This window comes from Volvox carteri (assembly GCF_000143455.1).
Source record: "Volvox carteri f. nagariensis unplaced genomic scaffold VOLCAscaffold_7, whole genome shotgun sequence".
Taxonomy (NCBI): domain Eukaryota; kingdom Viridiplantae; phylum Chlorophyta; class Chlorophyceae; order Chlamydomonadales; family Volvocaceae; genus Volvox; species Volvox carteri.
The window spans coordinates 786,248-807,713 of record NW_003307550.1 but is presented as its reverse complement, the minus strand read 5'-3'; the positions used below and the strand labels follow the sequence as shown (position 1 = coordinate 807,713).

Sequence of the window (21,466 nt, the reverse complement as noted above, 5' to 3'; positions counted from 1 at the left end):
GGCGACCATGCACACTCTCTCTCCTAGGCGTCGGTCCAGTCTCCCGTCTTCTCCCCCCCTCACCCGCCCAGCGCTCTGGGGTCATGGTCCCACCTGCATCTGCGCCTGCTAGCCGCTGGAACACGTACCACACCCGACAGCACAGCACTCCATGCACGCTCTAACCAGAGGGCTTTCTTTAATCGCAACAGTCACTTGTTCTTTTACACCCTGCTCCGTCGCCTAGACCCATCCCCCAGCCGCAAAGCCACTGCCGGGTTCTCTACCCGCCAAGACACGACCGCTACCAACACTGCACAACTGCAGTGCCAACGTCGGATTAGATGGGCCCGGACCCGCAGCCGCGGCTGCCGCGGCGGCGGCATCGGCATCGGCATCGGCGGCCGCCTCCTCCGGCGCTTCCAGTACAACCTCCGAGTGTGCCTGCTGCTGTTGCTGCTGACTTCCAGGCTCAAGCCCCAGGTGTATGAGAGAGATCCGCTCCCGGGCGTTGGCAAGCGCCAAAGTAATTGCAGTGACGAAGGCGACGTAATCTTCCTCCTGCAGGAGGAGGGAAAAGTTGAGTTCAGGACATGAACGAAAACACGCAGGGCGAATGGAGGGGTGGTGGGCTGTTATGTTGGTGACCAAAATAACAACAGCGAAGCATGTAAGCTGCATACGGAATGCCTTCATAACCCTGGGGTGTGCGGTGCGGACTCACCGACCCACCCAGGACTCCTCACCTTCTTGTGCGCCGCGGCCAACCCCGTCTCCAGCTCCGTCACCCGGTCCTCCAGCCCCAGGGCTCGCTCCTTCATTGCCGCTAGCTGCTGTTCCACATCCATCGTCCGGCCCTCCGCCGCCGCCACCCGGTCGTCCGCCGCCGCTGCCCGGTCCTCCGCCATCACTGCCCGGTCGCCCGCCGCCGCTGCCCGGCCCTCCGCCATCGCCGCCCGGTCCTCCGCCGCCGCCGTCCTTGCCCGCAGATCCGCGGTGGAGCTTTCCATCTCCGTCACGCGGCGCTCCATCTCCGCTATCCGACTTTCCGCCTCCGACGCCCGGCCCTCCGCCGCAAGCGCCCGGTCCACCGCCATGTCCGCTCTGGCCTGCAGCTCCAACATGCCCGCCTGCAGCTCCGAAACCATTCGTTCAAACGCGTGCAGATGCGTCAGCTGCAGCCCTTGCTGCTGCTGCTGCTGCTGCTGCTGGTTCTGGCGGTTGTCGTGGTGGTGTTGCAGCGGCACAAGGTGGTCAGTCCCGTCATCGCTGATGCCCGTGAGCGCACGACCGCGGCTATCGGCATCGGTCCGAGCCAACCGCGCGTCCTGTGGCGGGAGAACAAAGGGGAAGGTTCAGCTGATGGCAGACAGATCAGACAGACAGACAGACGGACAGACAGACGGACGCACTGGAGGAAGCCAAAGTGCCTGCCATGAGGTCATGTGCTGTCCTTAAAAAGGATCCCCGCACGCGTATACTCACACCGCATATCTCCTACACTGCGCAGCCCAGCAGGGGGGCGCAGTTACGGCACAAACCGACGCAATCCCCAGTTCGATTCGCAGCACTTGCAGTTCCATAGGCATACAATTACAAAACTGCGCCTCAGCCCCCACGCGGCTCCTCTAGAGGCAGACCCGTCAAAGCCACGCCCCTGCGCCATGCAGCCAACAATCCGACCCCGCTAACCGGGCGCCCGGCCCCGAAGCCCTCCCGTAACTGCCGTAACGGTACCTGGTCCCACAGCTCCTGCTGCGGCGGCTGCGGCCACAGGAGAGCTACTTGCCCCGCCAGCTGTTGTTGCTCCAGCTCCAGTTCCTGGTGCTGCTGCTGTTGCTGCTGCGGCGGCGGCGGCTGCGGTTGCGGTGGTTGCGGAGGTTGGGACTGCTCTTGCGGCTGTGTCTGCTGGGCTGCCGAAAGGGAAAGTTCATCAGCAGGGGGAGAAGGATGCCGAATCACAAGAGGATGCGATGCCTGCGTTGTCTGCCGCCTCTGTTGCTCCGCTTGGTCATCTTGCTGCTCCCCAACTGCCGGCACCGACGGCATGGCCTCCCCTGGCTGCTGCCGCCGCTGCAGCTGCGGCTGCTGCTGCTGCCTGGCCGCAGCCGGCGACCTGGCCGCCTCCTGGCTGTCCTGGGGATGGTGAGGATCGCACAGGTCGTGGAGTTGCGGCTGCGGCAGGGGCTGATCCGCGCCGCCGCGCCCAGCATGCAAGGACCGCCGTGCCCGCTGCCGCTGCAAACGCAGCGGCCGCTGCTGGTGCAGATCCTGCTGCGGCGACGGTCGTAACGGCAGCCTCGATGAGGAGTCCTTTTCAGTCTGCGCGTCCTCCGTTAAGGGCTGCGGGAGGCATGGCAGCTCCTGCGGTGGTGGCGGCGCCGCATCCTGCTCGTCGCCCGTAGCCCGTGTGCCGGGCTCGGAAGTAGGCCTGAGTGCAGCCAGGGCGGCTGCCCGCTTCGCCGCGGCCGGCGGGCGGCCCACCCGTCTTTTTCTTGGGGGGCCCTCGCGCTCTTCGCTCTCCTGCTCCTCGCCAACATGACGCGGACTCGCGCCCTCGGCCCCACCGGCGATGCCGTCCTCAACCCTCCTGCTGCCCTCGGCAACGCCCTCTTGGCCCTCCCCACGTCGCCGTCGCCGGCCAGCGGCATGCTCCTCCACGCGCCCAAAACCCGAAATCGCTGCGGCCGCTGCGGCCGCAAGATCAACACTAGCAGCACCTGCTGCAACGGATTCCGCCACGACGGCGGCAGCCGATGCCGTACCAGCCGCTAGCTCCGTCTCCGCTTCTGCTGGAACACCGCCCGGCGCCGTCGCCGCTTCCACCGTGGCGGGTAGACGGGCTTGGTCGATGCCTCCGCCTCCGCCTCCGCCTCCGCCTCCGCCTCCGCCTCCGCCTCCGCCGCCCCGTGCCCGTCGAGCCTTACGTGCTGGAGTTCCTGAAGGCTCCTCTTCAGGTTCCGGCGGGGCGCGCTTAGCCACGGCACGCCTGGTAGCGCCGCCCTTGCTACCACCGTCCACATCTCCGCCAAGGCCAGTAACGTCGTCACTGCCCTCCCCAGCTAATCCATGGTCCACAACAACCGCATGCGTCCTTGGGCCCGGCCGCGCCGCCGCTTCCTCGCCTCCCTCCCCCCCGCTTTCGCCATCGGAGAGAACAACGTGCCGACTCAGGCGCTTTCTGCCACGCCGGCGGGGTTGGGCCGCAGCCGTTGCTGCGTTTCCGTTGCTGCGCGCGCGGGGCTGTAACGGGTGGGAGGGCTGTGCGTAGACGACCTTATCCGCTGCTATGCCTTCCGAGCCCTCCAGGTCAACATCCACGGGCTCCCGCGATACGGGAGCCGCAGCAGGCGCATCAGCTGGCGAGCTGTTCTGCATGAGCCGCTTTCGCTTCCGCGGCGGCTGTACCATCACGACAGGATCTTTGACAAGACCGTTGTCTTCCCCGCTATAATGGCCACCAGCAACGCCGCCGCCACCGCCGCCGCAACCCTGCCCGGCTACAGCGGCGGACGGCAACCCGTCAATGCAATTCTCGGGTACGATAGCCATTGCTCCTGCATGGACTGGTTCCCTGCCTGACTTTTCTGAACCTGCCGTTCGAGCCGTTAGAGTCGTACGGCTGCTGCGACGGCCGCTGCCCCCGGTTGAAACTCCTGCAGCGTTGATGGCGTTCCCAGCTGAGAGGTGGTCCGCTGTTGCGGCTGTTGTGGCGGAGGGCCGATCCGTGCCACTCAATCCTCTGGGATCCCGTTCACCACTTAGCTGCTGTGGCACCGTCGGCGCCGGGTCAACTGGTGGCGGAGGCGGCGGCACGGCGGGCCTGAGTGTCGCCTTTCCCGTTCCAAAGGGGCCGCCATGACCAGCGGGGACAGCGCCGTCAGGTTCCTGCTCCGATGGCGGCGGCAGCACAGGCGGCGGCGGTTCCAGCCTACCGCTGCTGCTTCTGCCTCTCCCGCGGCCGCGGCCGCGACCACGGCCCCGTCCCCGGCCGCTGGCTGCATCTCGCCCCCCGTCCTCTTCCTCACGGTGGGCCCGCGGCGGCGCTTGCTCTGTTGTTCCTGACGCTGCTCGTGTTGTTGCTTCGGTATCTTTTTGCGTTTCTGGTGCTGGCGCTGCAGCTGGTGCTGGTGGTAGTGTTTTACCTGGCGCTGGTGCTGCAGCTGGTGCTGGTGCGGGCGGTGGCGGTTCTGCTGGTGCGGGCGGTTCTAAGGGTGCTGCTGCCATTGGAGCTGCTGCTGGTTCCGGTGCTGGTGCTGCAGCTACCGAATCCCCGTCCGTATCTGGCACAACAACGGACGGGTTTGCACGCGATCGTGTGGGCATCGGTGCCGCCTTGCTGGCACCAATGCAGGTGCCTGTGACCACGTTCCCACCGGCCCGGGCTGCGCCACCCGCAGGAGCCGCAGCAGTACCCGCATCCAGAGACACAGCGCATCCTGCTATGCGCTTCGAGCGGAGGCTGCCAACTGTGGTCCCTACAGGGCGAAACGCAACGGCACCAGGCTGGAAACAGCCTGAAAGTTGCGATGGCAAGGTCGGCGGCGACGCAATACAGGACGTGGCGCCCCGTGCCGCTGCCGGGGCGACCGTCACCGCAGACGCCACAGACGCCGCCGTACTAGCCGGATGCGCTGCCGTTGCCGCCGCCCCCGCCGCCGCTGCCGCCTTCACCGGCGACATGGCGCCTATCCCAACGCCGCTGCCGCTGCCGCTGCCGCCGTTGGCCATTACATCAGAGGTGTTGAGCAAGGCTGCAACAGACTCCGGTAGTCGAGCGGCACTGGGAAAACGCGGCATAGGGGCCGCCGGCAGGCGAGACTGCCTTAGTGGCTGCACCCGCTGGGGCTGCTGCGGCGTTTTTTGACCTACCCGCTGTGTAGGTTGCTGCTGCACTGCTACCGCCGTCGCCGGGGGCGTCTCGTGGGCAATCCAACTCGCGTTCACAGAGACGCCGTCAGGGGGTGGGGCAGGGCCAGCAGGAGCAGGCACTGCAGGTGCGATGCTGGGTACACCTCCTCCTTCCTCTTCTCCTGCTGCTGACGCTGCCGGTGCTGATGCTGCAATTGTTGCAGCTGCAATTGCGGTTGCTGTACCACCTCCATCATTTGTTATACCTACCACACCTGTTGCCGTCAGTGCCGCCGCCTGATCTTCGGTGCCATCTTCGGTGCCGGGGAGAGGTGTTCGCGTTTGCGATTGCGTTTGTGGGCCCCCGGTGGGGCTCCGGCCTCTGCCCCAGGGCAACGATGGCCGCTCCAAATGCTGCGGGGAGGGCCGTGACGGCCAAGTCGTCAGTGGCGCGGACGGTACATGGTCATCTTCAGCGCCGCCGGCAGGTTCCGCTGCAGCTGCTGATGCGAATTCCATGGCTTGTGCTGGCACAGCTGCTGGGGTGTCCTCCGGCGGCGAATCTGGGACAGGCTGCGGGACCTGTGCATTAGTAGCAGCGGGGATTTCCGGCGGCTGCGGTGGCGGTGGTGATGGCGGCAGCGGTGGCGGAGGCGGCAGTGGGAGCTGCGGTGAAGGCTCCCTGCCGGTTGGTGAACACTCGGTCTCGACGAGCTTGCCATTCGGTCGGCTTGGTTCGCGCGATAGGGTGCCATCCAATACCTGTGTTGCTGCTGCTGCTGCTGCTGCTGCCGGCGCCGCCGGCGCCATCCCTGAGGGTGCTTGTGTTTCCTCCGACTCTCCGGCGTCCTCCCCTCGGACCGCACTCTCCAATGCCTCCGCAGGGTTCACGGGCGATCCGGTGTTTGCTGCATCGGCTTTCCCAGAGGGGAATCCGCCAGTTTCCCCCTGTCGCCCGCCCAGCACCTCTTCCTCTTCCTGAAGTCGCGCTTGCTGGTGCTGCAGGAGCTCCTGCTGGAGCTCCTGCTCTAAATGTAGCTGTAGCTGTAGCTGCAGCTCCGCCTGCTGCTCCGGCAGCGGCGATGTGGGGAACTGCCGCTGTGACGCCTGCAAAAGTAGCTCTAGCAGAGGAGGTGGCAATGGCGGAATATCGGGAGTTTCCAGGGTTAAGGGCTGTGTTGGTGGCAGGAGTGGCGGCGGCTGTGGCGGCGGTGGCGGCGGCGGCAGCTGCGTGCCATTGCCGTCGCCAGGGCGCTCTACTACCTGCTCAAGCATCATGTCTGACAACGGCGTCCACGCAGATGATGCCGCCGCCGCTGCAGCCCCGACAGCAGCCTCCATAAAAACAGAGTCAGCTGCGGCAGCAATCAAGTACGTAGCAGAGTGAGTTGTGCCGTCGCTAATGCGGCCGCTGCCAGCAGCCTCTGCTTCTGCCGGAGCCGCGCCGGCAGTCCCCTGAAACCCGGCTACCACTCCCGCCGAACCGCCGTCCATTACCACTGCCAACTCAGTATCGAGCACCGCGCCGCCATCGCGGTCCTCACCTTGCTCATGAGGCAACGATACAGGCTGTTGCACAGCCGCCAGCTGTGCGGGGGAGGCCTGAGGCGGCGGGGCCGCCGGCGCCCGCGATGGCTGTACATCCGCCAACGCCGACACCGCCGTCACCGTCACTACTGAGCTGACAAGTGCTGAATCCGCGGCGACCTGGCCGCCAAGGCCATCCTCAGATGCCGGAGCTGAAGGCTCCCCCCCCCTTCCTCCTCCTTCCTGCAGCGTCAGCTCCGGCTCCTGCAGCCGCAGCTGAAGATCCGCTGTTACGTGTTCAATGCCGTCCATGTCCGGTCCGATGGCTTGGCCAGAGCCAAGCGGCTGTAGCAATGAGAGTGAGGCAAGGCCGCCTGATTCATCTTGCACCGGCGGCGGTGGCGGCGGTGGCGGCGGTGGCAGCGGTGATGGTGATGATGGTTGTGTCAGCAAGCGCTGCTGCTGGTGTTGACTCAGTTGATGTGCCGGTGACGGCGACGGCGACGGCGGTGGTTGCAACGGCAACGCTGGACGTGGTTGTGATCGCAGTTGTGGCTGCTCAGCTAGGGTTGCTTCCGCTGTAGCAGGCGGCACAGGCTGTTGCTGCTGCTGCTGCACGCCGCTCAAGTCCGCGGCTGTAGGAGCTGCCTCCAGCAGTGCGGCCGCTGCTGCTGCAGCACCCAATGGCGCTTGTTCACCTAGCACCATGGGCGGTGGCGGTAGCGGCTGCGGCAGCGGTGGTGGTGGTGCTGGTGGTGGTGCTGACGCCACGGCATCCGCAGCGCCGGGGTCAGTGCCAGCACTGACGCCAGGTCCAGTAGCAGCGCCGCCACCGCTACCACCAACTCCGGCATCCACCGCAACACCAACAGTGCTTAACCATTGGCCCGACGCTTGGCCTCGCTTATTCGGGCCAGCGGCAGCGCCGTCAGCATTGGCGGCTTCAGTCACTACCGCAACGGCCGCCGCCTCAGGCACGCCAGGCGCTTCTGCCACGGGTCTGTTGCAGGCTGGGGGTAAGGTACCCGCTGCTTCAGCAGCATTAACAGGCTGCCGCTGCCGCTGCGGCTGCGGCGGAGGGCGAGCATGCTTCGCTGGAGCAGCGTGAGCAGCGGCGGAAGGTAACCCGGCGGATGGTGGCACACCCAAGCCCCCACGAAAACGGATTCGTAATGTCGTGCCCGGGCGCCGCGGCTGCTCCGCAGCCGGTCTGGAACCTCCGGCGTCCTTCTTCTGCTGCTGTTGCTGCTGTTGCTGTTGTTGCGGGTGGGTAGATGAACAACTGATGGGTTGTCCCAGATCCCGGTGTGGCTCGCCCAAGGCACTTGACGCCGACGTTTCGGCTGCACCACCAGTCGCGCTGGGCTCTCCCACTGCCTCAGATGTCAGCCCCGACGGCACCACCAGCGGCGGCGGCGGCGGCGGGGCCACCAGCGGCGGCGGCGGTGTTGGAGCTACTTCCTCGGCTACCAAAGCGCTCAAGACGCCTGTGCTCGATGTTGCCACCAAAGGGTCGTCCCTCAATGATGACGTCACTGCCGGCTCTGTTTCAAGGGCCATGCGCTCCGGTCGGGCTGAGGCGGCGGCTGGCACCTCGGGCCCCGCTGCCACAGCCGCCGCCGGAACCGCATCCGTCGCAACAGCCGTCAGCTCAGCGGCGACTGTGACGCCCACTGGCGGCAAAGTAGTAATGGCGGCATTGTCCGCTACCGCCGCTACCGCCGCCGCTGCCGCCACGGCAGCAGCAGCTTCACCGCCAGCGCCCAGCGCGAGTCCAGCAGCTCCATCCTGTTCTGGAATCCTGGCTGGTAACGCCTCCGAAACGGCCGGAACGGGACTCTCGAGGGCAATCTGCGGTGCCGGATGCCCGGCCACCTTTGCCGACAGCATCTGCAGGTAGACCAGGGAGTCGGGGCCGCCTCCGTTGGCGACAGCTTCGGCCTCGGCCGCGGTCGCAGAGGGGCCGACGGCGGCGAGGCCACCAGCTGAGGCAATAGCACCCAGCTCCGCCAGCAATGGACCTCCGGGACCCCCGCCGCCTCCACCCCCGACCGCTTCTTCGCAACCATCTCGCAGGGACGTGTAGGGCCCCACGGCGCCCGCGCCCTCCAGGGGGGATTGCGCCGTCAGGGCGGAAGGGCTTGGCGTGGTGATGGCGGCGGCGGCGGCGGTGGCAGCGGCGGCGGCAGTATCACCGGCCATACTCGCATGTGTCCCTCCTCTGCCGGTGGCCTTGGCAGCGGCTGCCCGTGAACGGAGCGGTGTAAGGCTGTCCTCCGCGCAAGCATCCACGTTGTAGTTGTAGACGCTGGCTGCTGACGTCCGACCGCGGCCCCGTGGCACACGACCCGCGGTGTGGCCTTGGCTGTGGCTGCGTCCCCGTCCGCGTGAGCCTCGCCCTCGTCCCCCACGAGGCCCCCGGCCCCGCGCGCTGCGGCCCCGTGCATCGTAATCACTACCGCTGTCGTCGCTACTAGGGTCCGCCACCGATATCGAATCATCGTCCGTCGCGTCAGGCCTCCAAATGCCGTCGTCGGATTCGTACATTGCCGCTGCCGCCGCTGCAGCGACCGCCCGTGTCACGCCCGCCGAAGCGCTGCGACTAAACCGTCCGGCGGCTGGAGGAGGCGGCGGCGGCGGCGGCGGCGGTGGTGGTGGCGCTGCAGAGAACTGTCGTAGCGGACCGCGCTGCCCCGCTTTCCGTAACTGCGGCGGCAGTGGTGAATGGGGCGGCGGCGGCGGCGCCGCCGCCGGAGGACTTGGTCCCAATGGAGCTTGATGAATGTACGGCGGCCCCACTGCCCCCACCACCGATGCCTGTTGCATGAGATACTGTTGAGCTTGCGCGAAGAACTGGTGATGCGCCTGGTGCATCTGCTGATGGAAGGGCTGCTGCTGCTGTTGCTGCTGCTGTTGCTGCTGTTGCTCATGCTGTGGCGGCCGCGGCGGTGGTGGTGGGGCCGGCGGCGGGGGTGGCTGCTGCGGCTGCTGATGCTGATGCTGTGGCAGCTGCAAAGGAAGCGGCGGTGGTAGCAGCGGAGACTGCGGATACGGATGCGCCGGCAGGCGGGAGTAAGCCTGGGGATGCAGCAACAGCTGATCCATGGGGATCATTTGGCCGATACCAGGAGCATACCCTATACCTGTTCCCTGCGGACCAGACCGCAGCGCTGGGTCCCAAGTTGGGCCATATGTCGTCGGCACGAACCCGGCGGTGGCGGGCGGCGGACCTTGAGGTGGCGGAGGTGGCGGAGGCGGAGGCGGAGGCGGCCTTACCGCATCAGCAGGAGGTGGCGGCGGCGGCCGAGGCTGCGGCGGCGACGCCACCGCCGCTGATGCCAGCGCAACTGACGCCGCCGCCGCGGCGCTAGCGTACGCATGGGCAGCCTGTGCTTGAGCAAGAGATGTTACTTGCGCCACCGCGGCGGTCTCACGTACGGCAGCCTCTGCCGTACGGAGAGTATCTGGTAGACCGCTGCTGGCGATGTCGTCGTCCCCCGCAGTGACCTCCACGGTCATCATCAGCGCTTGCAGCGAGTGTGATTCCGTTCGACATATTGGGCCGGTGCTCGCGGCAGCGGGGCCTTCAACGGCAACACCGCCGCTAGCCAGCGGAGCTGCACCATGATGATGATGATGATGACCTCCGAAACTTGACAATCCGGCCGATACTGAGCTAAAGCTGAGGGGTGAGCACAAGTCCGGCGGCTGCGGCGGCGCTGGAGGCCAGCTGTATGGCTGTAGCTGCTGCTGCTGCTCTTGCGGCTGTGGCGGCGGCGGCGGCGGCGGGAGGGGTACTGCCGCCGACGGCTGTAGCGGCTGTGCCTCCGCCGCTGCAATGACCTGTTCAAACGAAGGGCCTAGGGGCTGTAGCAGTCCGCCGTCCTGTGCTGCTGCCGCCGCCGCGAGGAAACCCACTCCGCGGGATCCCTGGACCGGCAGCTCAGCCGTCCTGCCGGAGGCCGCTACAGCCGCCATTGCTGTCCCCGCCGCTTCAATACGGGAACCCGTCAGCATCTCATCATTACCACCACCACCACCGCCGCCGCCGCCGCCGCCGTCACCACCACGGCCTCTGAAGGGCGGATGTTCCTGCTGCAGCTGCTGCTGCTCCTGTGGCGGCGGCGGTCTAAGTGCTTCGCGCGCGGCGGCAACGTGCATGGGTTCCGGCAACCCCACCAAGGCGGGCCCAAGCCCATCCTGGGGAGCTGGAGCTGGAGCTGCGCTGCCTAGCAGCAGCTGTAATAGCAGCTGCTGCTGCTGTTGCTGCTGCTGGGGTGGCGGTGGCGGTGGCTGTGGCTGTGGCTCTAAATGCGGCGGTACTGGTGGCTCAGGTTCCGGGGGCAATGGCGGCGGTGGCGAAGAGGGCAGCGGTGGTGGCGGCGGTGGCGGCAAAGGAGGCAGCGGTGGTTGGCGCGCTTCCAGCTGCGGCTCCGCCCTGGGCTGCTGTAGCACCGGTGGTAGTGGTGGCAGCAGCGGCGATGGGTGCGGTGGTAGTGGCGGTGGCGGCGGCAGCGGCGGAGGTGGCGGTGTAGGAAGCGGCGGCTCCGTCACCGCCTCCGGCTGCCGCGCAGGTTGTGAAGGTTGCGAAGGCACAGCTTGTAAAGCAACCGAGCCCAAGCCGGGCCCTACTGCCGCCGCCGCCGCTTGCCACGCCACAGCCTGGTGCAGCGGCTGTTGCAGAGGCAGTTTCGGAGCGGGAAGCGGCACCACTGATGATCCTGCTGCCTCTGGCCGTGATGCAGGCGGCTCCGCGGGCGGCGGCGGCGGCGGTGGCGGCGGCGGCGGCGGCGGCTGCGCTCGTAATGGTGGTGGCAATTGTCCCGGCTGCCGCTGCGGCGGCAGTGGTTGCGGCGGTACTGTTGCCATGGCCGCCGCTGCTACTTCTGGAGATGTGCGCTGGGGTAGTGGCGGCGGTGGCGGCGGCAGCACCACGTGCACAGCCGCCGCCGCCGCCGCCGCCAAGCCCTCTCCGACGGCAGTGCACGCCGGTTCAGGTACTCGCGCAGGACTCGGACAGGCCGCGGTCATCGCCATCGCCGCCACCAGGGACACGTCACCTGCGGTCGTTACGGAGCCAAGGCGAAGGACAGGCCGGATACCCACGACATCCGCTCAGGAGCAGCAGCAGATATGAATCTACCAAAACGCGTTAGCGCCATGTGCCCTTGACGGCGTCTGGAAGCATCAAACCCTAGATGCTTCTACAAAGGCAATCCCGTAGGTACGTATATGTATACGTATGCATACATACATACATATGTACGTATGTATGTCCGTCAGACACGAGATTTATCACAATCACATCAGCGCCATAGGTAGGAGGGAAAGGTCCAAGCGCCAGCAGCACGCCGGCGAGTCCCGCCGGGTAACTAACAAGTACAGCTAGCTCACCAGCAGCTGCCGCCACATCACTTGCGATTCCCGCCTTTCCAGCTGCCGGCGGAGCGGCCGCGGCGGCCGCGACAGCGGCGGGACCGCCGTTACGTGGCGCGCCGCTGTCCGCATCAGCAACCAGCTCCGGAGCCTCGGCAGTAGCAGCACCGCCAGCGCCAACAGTAACAGTAGCAGCGGCCTAGGGTTAAGGGGGGAAGAGATGGCGCATGGGACTTCAGCCCCGTGAGCCCTGGCGGCCCCTACAGCTGTCCGAAGAGTCGCTGCTGTCCATGACCAGCAAGCCAGGAAGCGCGTGTGCTTTTTCATGACACGCTGAGGGAGGAGGGAATAGGAGAACCAACTCTCTCCGTAACGCCGTAAGGCAACCACAACTTTATCATTCCACAGGAGCCCAAACATCCTGAAACACCCCGCCCGTCCCCACTGAACGACCGGGCCCGTACCTCTCCTCCCCTTCTGTCGCCATCGCCATCGCCGCCACCATTACCGCCGCTGCCGCTGCTGCGCCTGCGCCAGCCCCGGGCGGAGGGCGACGGCGCCGCGAGCGTTGTCGCCGTGTCTGGGTCGTATTCGGGCTCAGCACCCGCGCCCTGGAGTACTGACCGGCCCGCGGGGCCCCCGGCTGTCCCTGCCGTACAAGTTAACGTCCCCGTCTCCGTCATGGTGGCCTCCGGCCCTACATCGCCGTACGACTCTCCCTCTCGACACCAGCGGCAGCGCCAGCCGTCGTCAGCTGCGAGGGGGGGGGCAGGGCGGGGAAAGGAGGTCCAAACCAGATGGTGTGAAAACAACGAAGAGTCGCACTGCCATGACGTCCGATGCCGCGAACGGGAGGGGGGGACATAGGGAAGGGGCAGGGGAAAGACGAACCACGAACGAGTGAAGCTGCTTCCAAGGAGCAGAACTGAGCGAACGGGAAGGGGGGACAGAGGGAAAGACGAACCACAAACGAGTGAAGCTGCTGCCAAGGAAGGGGGAAGGGGGAGGGGGAAGCGGCCAAACACGGCTTATGGAAACACGGCCAGCGCAGCATTGCACCCGTATAATCGGCTACCGCAAGGCGTGTAGCCAGCCACGTACGTACATACGTACGCACATACACACCCACCGACAGCTCTACCACCCATGCATCCCCACACGCACCCTGATGAGAACATCGCTTCCAGTCCCGCCAAAAAACATGCCCCCAATGCGTCCGCGCATGCACGCTCAAATAACAACAGACTCTCAGACGCGTGGAGCAGACATGTACGACGCCTAGGCCGCAGGACACCTACACACCTTCCGGCAGCTCCGCCATGCCGCAACAGCCCAGGTCCACAAAGTCATAGCAGTTGTCGCAGATGAGGGCCTCGTCCTCTGCGGGGTGGGGAGTGGTAAGTCATAAAGGAGAGGTGGTTGTAAGGGGGGGTGGAGCTGGGGAAAGGGTAACAGCGCGAAGCACAGGGCACAGGGAGGGGGGGAAGACGAACTACGAACGAGTAAAGCTGCACGGGGGGACCCCACACTAAGCAGGACGTGCCAGGTCTTCCAACCAGAGTTCCAGGAGAGCGGGTAATCATAAGGCCTCATAAGGCCTCGTAAGGCATTCATAAGGCCTTCAGGAAAGCCTTCATGTGGAAATTTGTCAATTGCATTTACGTATTACAAGTACGCGAACAACAGGGCCGGGGGAATGTGTTCATGAAGAGCGAGGAGGTGGAGGAGGAGGGAAAAGAGAATGTAATAATGCGGGGCCGGCCGCGGCGGCAGGGCCAGGAGAAGGAAGGAGCGGGAGGGAGGTACGCCAAGGCCGGGACAGAGCCCCTGCTGCCCGGGCCACGTTGCATGCTATGTGGAAGAGCGCCCGGCCGGTGCGCGCCTCTCTCCCGTTGAAACCTAAACTCACGCACACACACAGACACACACAGACACACACACAGACACACACAGACGCACACACAGACACACACACGTAACACACGCGCGCGCATGCGCACACACACACACACACACACACACACACATAAGCGCGCATTTTACATGGCTGGCAGGGAGTACTTTTCATCCTTGCCTGCCCCCCCCCCGCCATCCAGTATCCACAACGTACAGAGCTTCGGCAGCTTCCTTTTTCAGGTCATTACCGCACACTACTCCACATGGCTCTCCTTCCCTTGTTGGTGTCCTCCCCCTCCCACCCACCCCTCCCGCACCTCGGTCCGCAATCGGTTCCAGGCACTCGGCACACACGTTGGGCAGCACCACCATCTGCTCACGGAGGAAGCGGAAAAACGAATGTGATGGGAAGGAAAAACATGTGAAGGCTGTGAACGGGCGACATGTTATGTGGTGTGATAAAAGCAACATAACCTTGAAAGACAAGGCTGGCAAATAGCGGTGGAACAAGGACGGAAAGCAATGTCGCTCCTGTTAAGTGTGGAGGGAAAACGTATGCAAAGTCAGTCAAGGAAGACAAGTCCACACGTTCAAAGCTACAAGCTGCTGGACATGGGGCCGTGTTGTTGTTGTTGTTGTTGTTGCTGTTGCTGTTGTAAGGGCACAACGAAAAGGGAGAGGACTCGCGGCACCCTAACCGCCAGTGCTCCGTGCACGATGCCCCTGCTAGGGGGCCGAAACCGGCCCCCCTTCCCCTTCCCCTTCCCACAGCAGGTAACCTCACGCCACGGCTTGAGGGGTATATATATATATATATATATATATATATATATATTCTCTTGCTCTTGCTCCCGCGAGTTGGTAAGCATGCGAGGCGTGGTATGATGCTGCTCTTGCCCGGTTACTCTACCATCCAAACTTTCCCCGCGGCCCCTCCACCCTCCTCTCCCCTCCCAACACACACGTCCACACACATACACCATTACACATACACACTGACTCCTCCAAAACGACTTTTTCCTCCGTACCTGAAACACGTTCTTGTCAGTCTTGGGGTACAGCACCAGCTCGTCCCGTAGACGCAACTTGGAGTGCAACCTCTGAAGCAGGACCTCCGCCACGAAGTTGCCTGCACATATATGCATCGATAAGGAGGCCGATAAGGAGCTCGATAATAAAGACCCATAGACGGGTCAGTGTAGGACACATCGGTGTAGGAACCCACAACCATCAAGCAACTATTGGCAAATTTGAGATATGTGATGGCTTTCTACTATACCACCATGCCCACATGGGCCAGCCCCGTCCCACGCACGCACGCATCCACCCAACCCCCTCTTTCAGGCCATTACCCCCCGGGCCCCCCCATACCGTGGGTGCCCGTGGTGTCTTCCGCGCTGTGCTTGTACGGTACCTCCACCTGCACCGACTCCCCTCCCATGAACAGCACCTGCGTGTGTGGCAATGGAGAACATTTTTTGCGATATCACATAATTTCAAACTCATTACACACACGCACACACATTCCCCTGGCCTTCCCCCCCCTCGCCTCCCCACCCCACTTCCCCCGGAAACCTCTTTCACGTCCCCTCTCCCTCCCTCCCTCCCTCCCTTCCCCCCTGCTCCACACAGTCCACGGTTCTCTCCTCTCCACCCCTAACCTCCTCCCTCCTCACATGCACGCACGCACAAACACACATGCACGCACGCGCAGCGCATACCTCGAAGGCCAGCAGCAGGTATCCGTTCCTGGTCCTGCAGCTGGGCGGGTGCAGGCAGGGGTCCAGCAGCAGGCGGTTCACCAGCCAGGCGCGCAAGCCCTCACCCGCCCGACCCTCCCGAACGTCCTCCACCTCCACAGTCTGCAGCAGAGGGGCAGCAGCAGCAGCACCAGGGGGCCTTTACCAGGGTGCTTGACTCAATGAAATGTTCGGACAATGAGGACTTCTAACCATGCTTCTTAATAACTTGTCCGCGTTCACCAGCGGGGCCCCAAACTTCTGACGTAATCATCACGCGATTCTTCTTCTCGCCTTCCTCTGCATCGTGAACCCAATTCACACATGCACATGCACTCATGCACATGCACCCACACCACACACCCCTTTTATCAGTGTCCTACCCCTCCCACGGTCTCCTCAGGAACGTAAACCCGCGCGGCCCTAGGGTCTAGGCCCTTAGGGTGGTCCCTTAGGGTCTAGGCCCTTAGGGTGGTCCCTTAGGGTGAGCACTAGGGACAAGCCCAGGTGGGCTGGAGAGAGCTGGTCCGTCAACAACGCACCTTGGCGAAGATGGGCTCTTCGCCGGGAGCGTCCAGCCGCCCTCGGAACGCAAACCTGTCCAGGAGCTTCTTGCGCCGCTCTCGCTGGTGCGGCAGGGGCACGAAGTGCTGATAGTCCGGCGGGGGATGGGCATCCGCAGGGGCCGCGGCAGCGGCGGCGGGCCATCGAGACGTGGCGGCGGTGGCAGGGTCAAGCGGGCTGGCGGGCTGAGCGGCCTCCTCCATTTCTGCTGCCGCCTCCGAAACCAGGGGAACAGGGGGACGCAGCTGAGGTAGAGCCGGTGTTTGCCCAGGGTGTGGGTAGGAGGTAGTTGCGTGGTTGCGGTGGTGCTGGTGGTGGACATGGTGCTGCTGGACGTGGTGCTGCTGCTGGATGCTGTGAGGCGGGACAACGGCTGGCACGGTGGCAGGCAAGACGCCCGTGTGCGCCAGGCAATGGTTACTCTGCAACATGGTCTCCGAGAGGGACGGCGCTGGCTGGTGTCGATGGTCTGGCTGGCTGCGCTGGCCCGCTGCTGGGGTTTCGGTGTAAGTCGGCCCAAGGACCGACGGCCGAAGAAATGAGGAGGACCGGCAGCAGACTGGAAATTGTTAAGGTGCCAAAGAAGGTGGCTGGTCGTCCGGCGCTGAAGACTGCTCTGGGCCTTGGACAGCGAACATCCTCAGCCCCTGCTGGGTATTTGGAAAAAGAAGCGAGCCATAAAGTCCTCTTTCGTAATCTATGCGACCTAGAGACCACCGCAAAAATTGTCATATGAGATGATGGTATAGCACGAAATCCTAATTCCGCTCCTTCCTCTGGGAGACTTCAATCTGACGATGCCCGTCTGAAGAAGTGTCAATTTCGTCACAACCAAGTAACTCAGCCTTTACAGATTTAGCAAACTGCACGCCCCAGGGTTAAACAACTGCTACCCAGTCGACTGACTGCAGCTTCAACGAAGTGAACCCAGGCAAACGGTGATAAATTCCCACCTATGTTTGTTAGTCCAAGTCCTGAACCTAGTTTGCACAGCTGCCTGGAAAAATAGGACTTCCGCAGAGGCTTCCGGTGTGTAAACCCATCCTACGGGGATCTGGCTCAAAAAGGGATGGAAGACCGATTAACGTAATATGCGAAAGAGTAGTGCTTTTGCTAGGGTTGGAGTTGGGCATTCAAACTGCTGCAACCGACGTTCGTCCGACATTTTTTTCTCGATGGGCCGATGGCCCTTGAGACTTGACCTGCTCAAAGAAGCAATATCTTGCTGCATCTATATGTACATCGAGCATCCAAGTATCGCTTTCAGCACTTGTCTTTTGGCTATTTGATTTATGGTCGACACCCTTTCTTAACTGCTACTCAGCAGTCTTCATGTATGCATCACTATAACGCTTAAGTTGTTTGATTTGTGACATATTAACCCAAAATAAGCCATGGATGCCTTACGTGCGATGTTAAACTCCAACACTGATGGAGAGGGCGGGCCACCCCTACCTGTACTCTACAGCCGATGCCATGCCATCCATGCCCAGCAAGACCATCTCGTTGCTTCAAAGGACTTTGATGTGATCGACTCTGCAATATCGCTCCTTTCACGCACGCAAAACTTCGTGGAATCTATGGGTGTGTTTAGCTCAAACGAAGATAAAGACGATTTGGCAACGGCAGATATCAAGTATGTACTCATGTCATTCTACCTCGGGAATTTATTGTCGGCGGCGCCCGTGCGCACCGACGGTGACATGACCGTCAGCAGTCTCCGCCTGGCCGCAGTCAATCGCGCCGCCGCAGCGCTCGGGGCGTTCCTCCAGAGGCGAGTGTCAGGCCATGGCGCACCCGGGCGTCAACCTTAATTCTGTGCCTGACCTCCGTACAGCCCCCCTACAAATGTCCCCATACCCTCAACAAGCGGCCGCACGCATACGCGCGCTGACTCTCTTTCCTGCGAGTCCTGATCCCGACCTGAGGCCTTCCGCACCATGCCCGTGCATGACCATCGGCTTTGGTCACTGTGCAGATGCGAGCAGTACGACCTGCTGGGCGCACTGGGCAGTACGGCATTGGGTGCCGCTGCAGGGGCCCCTGTGGATCCTGCAGCGAAGCGAGCATATAAGGTAAGTGTCGAATTTGGGTCAGAATAGAGTAAAAAATTTAAGGACCAGCCTTAGATTCCAGGAGACTCTCTAGTTGAGCTGACGCACATCGGGAACAAGGCTCACCATTCCTGTGGTGTAGGGGAGTATTAATACATCTTGTAGGGTCGGCGTGTAGACTTGTGAAGCAGAGTGGAAGTACGTTCAAAAAAGCCCAAGGGGTGTGGAGTTGCCTCCCATGCCAGTAAAGAGGTCGAACGTGAGCCTCCTGCAAGGCCTCCTGCAAGGCCTCCTGCAAGGCTGTACAGGAGAGCGCGTATGCTTTTTCCTGGTCCTTTACCTCCTCCTCCCCACCTTCCTGCGCGCCACGTGATTCACCCTTTCATCTTGTATTTTCGTCCACGTACCAGATCCGGGCTTTGACAGTGTGTTCCCCTTAATTTATCATTGCCCCCCAACGCACACACACACACACACACATTCTCTCTCTCTCTCCCCTCCTCCCAACCCTCACGCCCCGCAATCCTTTCTTCTCACTTTTGATGACACCGGCTTCATGTGGGTTCGTGTTTGTTTGTTTATACCCGGGCAGGTCGAAAAGTTCAAGCGGGAGAAGGCTCTCAATGCGGCACTGGGGGCGCTTGAGGCGCGGCGACTGGCGGCTGCGGCACGGGAACGGGAGGTGCGGCTGGTAACCCTAGTACCGCTGGCGCTTCATAAATGCTATATGTCTGCATAGTCCTGGCCTAGATATACCTGGCTACCTTTTACCTTCGCCACTTTCCTCGTGTGTAAGTGTTTCCTTCCGTCACTGCACGCGTGCTCCCCCCCCCTCTGCTGCAACAACCCCACTTCAACTCTACTTTTTACCGCAGGACGAGGCGGGTGCGCGTGGGATCAGGGCTTCGGCACCCGCAGCGGACTCTGCAGACGCAGCTGCCGTGGCGGCGGTAAGCGCTGGCGCCGCCGCAATGGGCGTTGGCAGCGCTGGCGGAGGCGGAGGCGGTGGTGGTGGTGAGCTGGACGATGAGGATGAGCGGCAGCTGTGGATTTGGCGAGTGGAGCTGGCGGTGCTGCAGGCACTGGAGTTGCAGGCATCATTGAAGCAGGAGGTGAGGGGCGGTGGCGATGGGGGGTAGCGATCGTGGTGCGGTTGTAGTTGTCATGGCAGTTTGCGGTGGTGATGAATGCCCGTACATCTCCACCTTTAATACGCCTTGACGGACGTGAGAACGGACTTGTGCATGTCCTCAACGGGAAGGGAAGTTTAGGGGCGGGAAGTACGAAGCCGTACGCGTGTTAAGCCGTACACAGATGGTGCATTAAGGAGGTTGAAAGTTGTAGTCCAGCACGCAAATCCTCCCCTCTGTTGCACCCACTTAGGTGAATGAGGTTGGAATGTCCCCAGCCCACCCTTACTTCCTCCCTCTGGACGTCAAAGCAAAACAGACATACATCCGGATGAACCTGCGCATGACGCACAGGCGGAGCTTCTACGGTGTGCTGCGACAATGGAGGCGGCGGCAGCCACGGCCGGACCGGGCCCTTCCTCGAGCCGCGGCGGCAGCAGGCCTCTGGATGACAGGGGCCCCAGCGAGGCGGAGAAGGCGGAGTTGATGTCCCGGCTTCGGAGCATCTGCCGGGACCTGGACGGAAACCGGCGGGAACAGTTACGACAGAACGTGGGTCGGGAATTATGTGTCTGTGTGTGTGTGTGTGTGTTTTGGGGGGCGGGGAAGGAAAAGGTGAAAACTGTGGAGCTGCATGGGGGGGATATGGAGCAGTCTGGGATGTGAACGAGGAGTGAATGAAGAGGGGGATTCCACGTAGTTTTTTTCGTGTATGTGCGTGTGTGCGTGTGTGTGTGTGTGCGTGTGCATGCGAAATGGAGTGCTGGCCAGCATGATTCGCCGCCGCACTGCCGCCGATTTATCAGCGCCCCCATGTCTCCTGGCGACAAGTGCCGCCTGATATGGTGTTTTCCGACGGATCGATGAGGCCGTCCACGCCGTGCCGTGCTGCGTTTGAACATTTCTTTCCGCCTAGCACTGGAGGGTGCTCAATTCGACCTTGAATGTCGTCTTTTTTTATCTTCCTTTCTTGTAACGTTTGTACAAAATGTTTTTTTGGAATGTACAGGTGTTCAAGCCCAGCCACACGTTGCCAACGCTGACCGTGGAAGAGGCGGGCGAGATCGAGAAGCGCGAGGCACTGGAACGGGAGGAGCGGCAGCGGCGGCAGGAGGAGAAGGAGCGGGCGAGACGGGTGGGTAGTTGCGGGTGGTACGTGGGTGGCGGAGCACGCATGCAAAGCTGTGCTCTGTGAAAAGCGCACAAATGCACTGAGCTAATGAATGCGTGTGTGCCTGTGTGTGTTTGTGTGTGGGGGGGGGAGGGTGTTCCGGGTGCATTTCGTTGGCTGGATTTAAACTTGAAGCAGTCCGTGTGGGAGAGGTTCCGGGTCGTCGCGTTTGAGGTCTTTTTGATGAGGGAAACGACATGTCTGCCTTGTTGGCTGCCGTGGAGTCCTCCCGCACACTCCGTCACTCGAGTGCTATCTCTCCACTCTCACAACCCAATTCCCACCTGGCAGCTCCACTCATGATGAATACAAATCCCAAACACCCACTAGCCCCACCAACTAATCCCACAACCTGACGGTGTAGCACACGCACGCATATTCGTGAAACCCCCAGGAGGCTTTGGACAGCGACGAGGAGGATGCGGAGGACAAGGCCAAGCAGCGAGCCTGGGACGACTGGCAGGATTCCCACCCCAAGGGCTATGGAAACAGCAAATTGCGGCCCTGCGGCTGAGAAGGGAGAGAAGCCAGCGGGAGGGGGAGAGCAGGAGGGGGAAGGGGAGGAGGACCGCAGGAGTGTTGTGGTCCGCAGCTCTGGTGGAAAGCTCAAGGCAGGGGGGAAAAGAGGAGCAGGAGGTGGAAAGAAGAGCGCGGTCCTGCCTCCGGGGGAACCCAGTACAACACAGTTGTCCATCACAGCGACCAGGTATGACCGCACCGAGGCGCAGGCGAGGGCAAACGAATGAGCGCCGAATGTATCAGAGGGGGGGGGAGAGAATGAATGAATGAATGATGTCTATGTTGAGGTGTAGTACCGCTCGGCGGCCACGGCTGTGGTCGCGATCGATGCTGGCGCTGGCAAACTGTATTGCTGTTTGCATCGCAACGTAGTACGCTCTCGAAAAGGCCCAGTGCGGGAGACGTTAAAAGTCGTCCGCAGGGCACCCGGTTGAGTTACTTTTGGAGTTCCGGTAGTAGTGGTTTTTTTAAGGAGTGCAGGTGCACGGCTGATGGAGACATGTAAGGTAGGCTCCAGGCTGGGGCCTTTTGGGGGGCAGAGGTTCCTTTTGCACTACCTACCGTCGCGCGTTACTATGCTGGACTTGGCTTTCACAGGAGGCGGAAGTATTGCTCCTGTGACTGGATGTATCGCTTCTTTACTTGCATTCGTCTTCTATA

General features: G+C 62.7%; 2 protein-coding genes across 2 annotated transcripts; one reads left to right on the top strand and one right to left on the bottom strand.

Moving 5' to 3' along the window:
• Positions 1 to 222: 222 nt before the first annotated feature.
• On the bottom strand, positions 223 to 17,434 carry VOLCADRAFT_116514 (uncharacterized protein; the record flags this gene model as incomplete). Its single annotated transcript, XM_002947574.1, has 12 exons — positions 223 to 540; positions 726 to 1,307; positions 1,672 to 11,417; positions 11,752 to 11,932; positions 12,198 to 12,487; positions 13,036 to 13,113; positions 13,947 to 14,001; positions 14,658 to 14,758; positions 15,001 to 15,079; positions 15,351 to 15,491; positions 15,911 to 16,286; positions 17,388 to 17,434. 12 exons carry the CDS (start codon positions 17,432 to 17,434, stop codon positions 223 to 225), a joined length of 11,994 nt encoding a protein of 3,997 aa, XP_002947620.1.
• A 438-nt stretch (positions 17,435 to 17,872) lies between these two features.
• VOLCADRAFT_103549 (uncharacterized protein) lies at positions 17,873 to 21,451 on the top strand (the record flags this gene model as incomplete). Its single annotated transcript, XM_002947706.1, has 6 exons — positions 17,873 to 18,007; positions 18,579 to 18,668; positions 18,862 to 19,098; positions 19,471 to 19,668; positions 20,126 to 20,251; positions 20,682 to 21,451. The coding sequence occupies 6 exons, from the start codon at positions 17,873 to 17,875 to the stop codon at positions 20,799 to 20,801; spliced, it is 906 nt and encodes a 301-aa protein (XP_002947752.1). The 3' UTR covers positions 20,802 to 21,451.
• Positions 21,452 to 21,466: the final 15 nt, after the last annotated feature.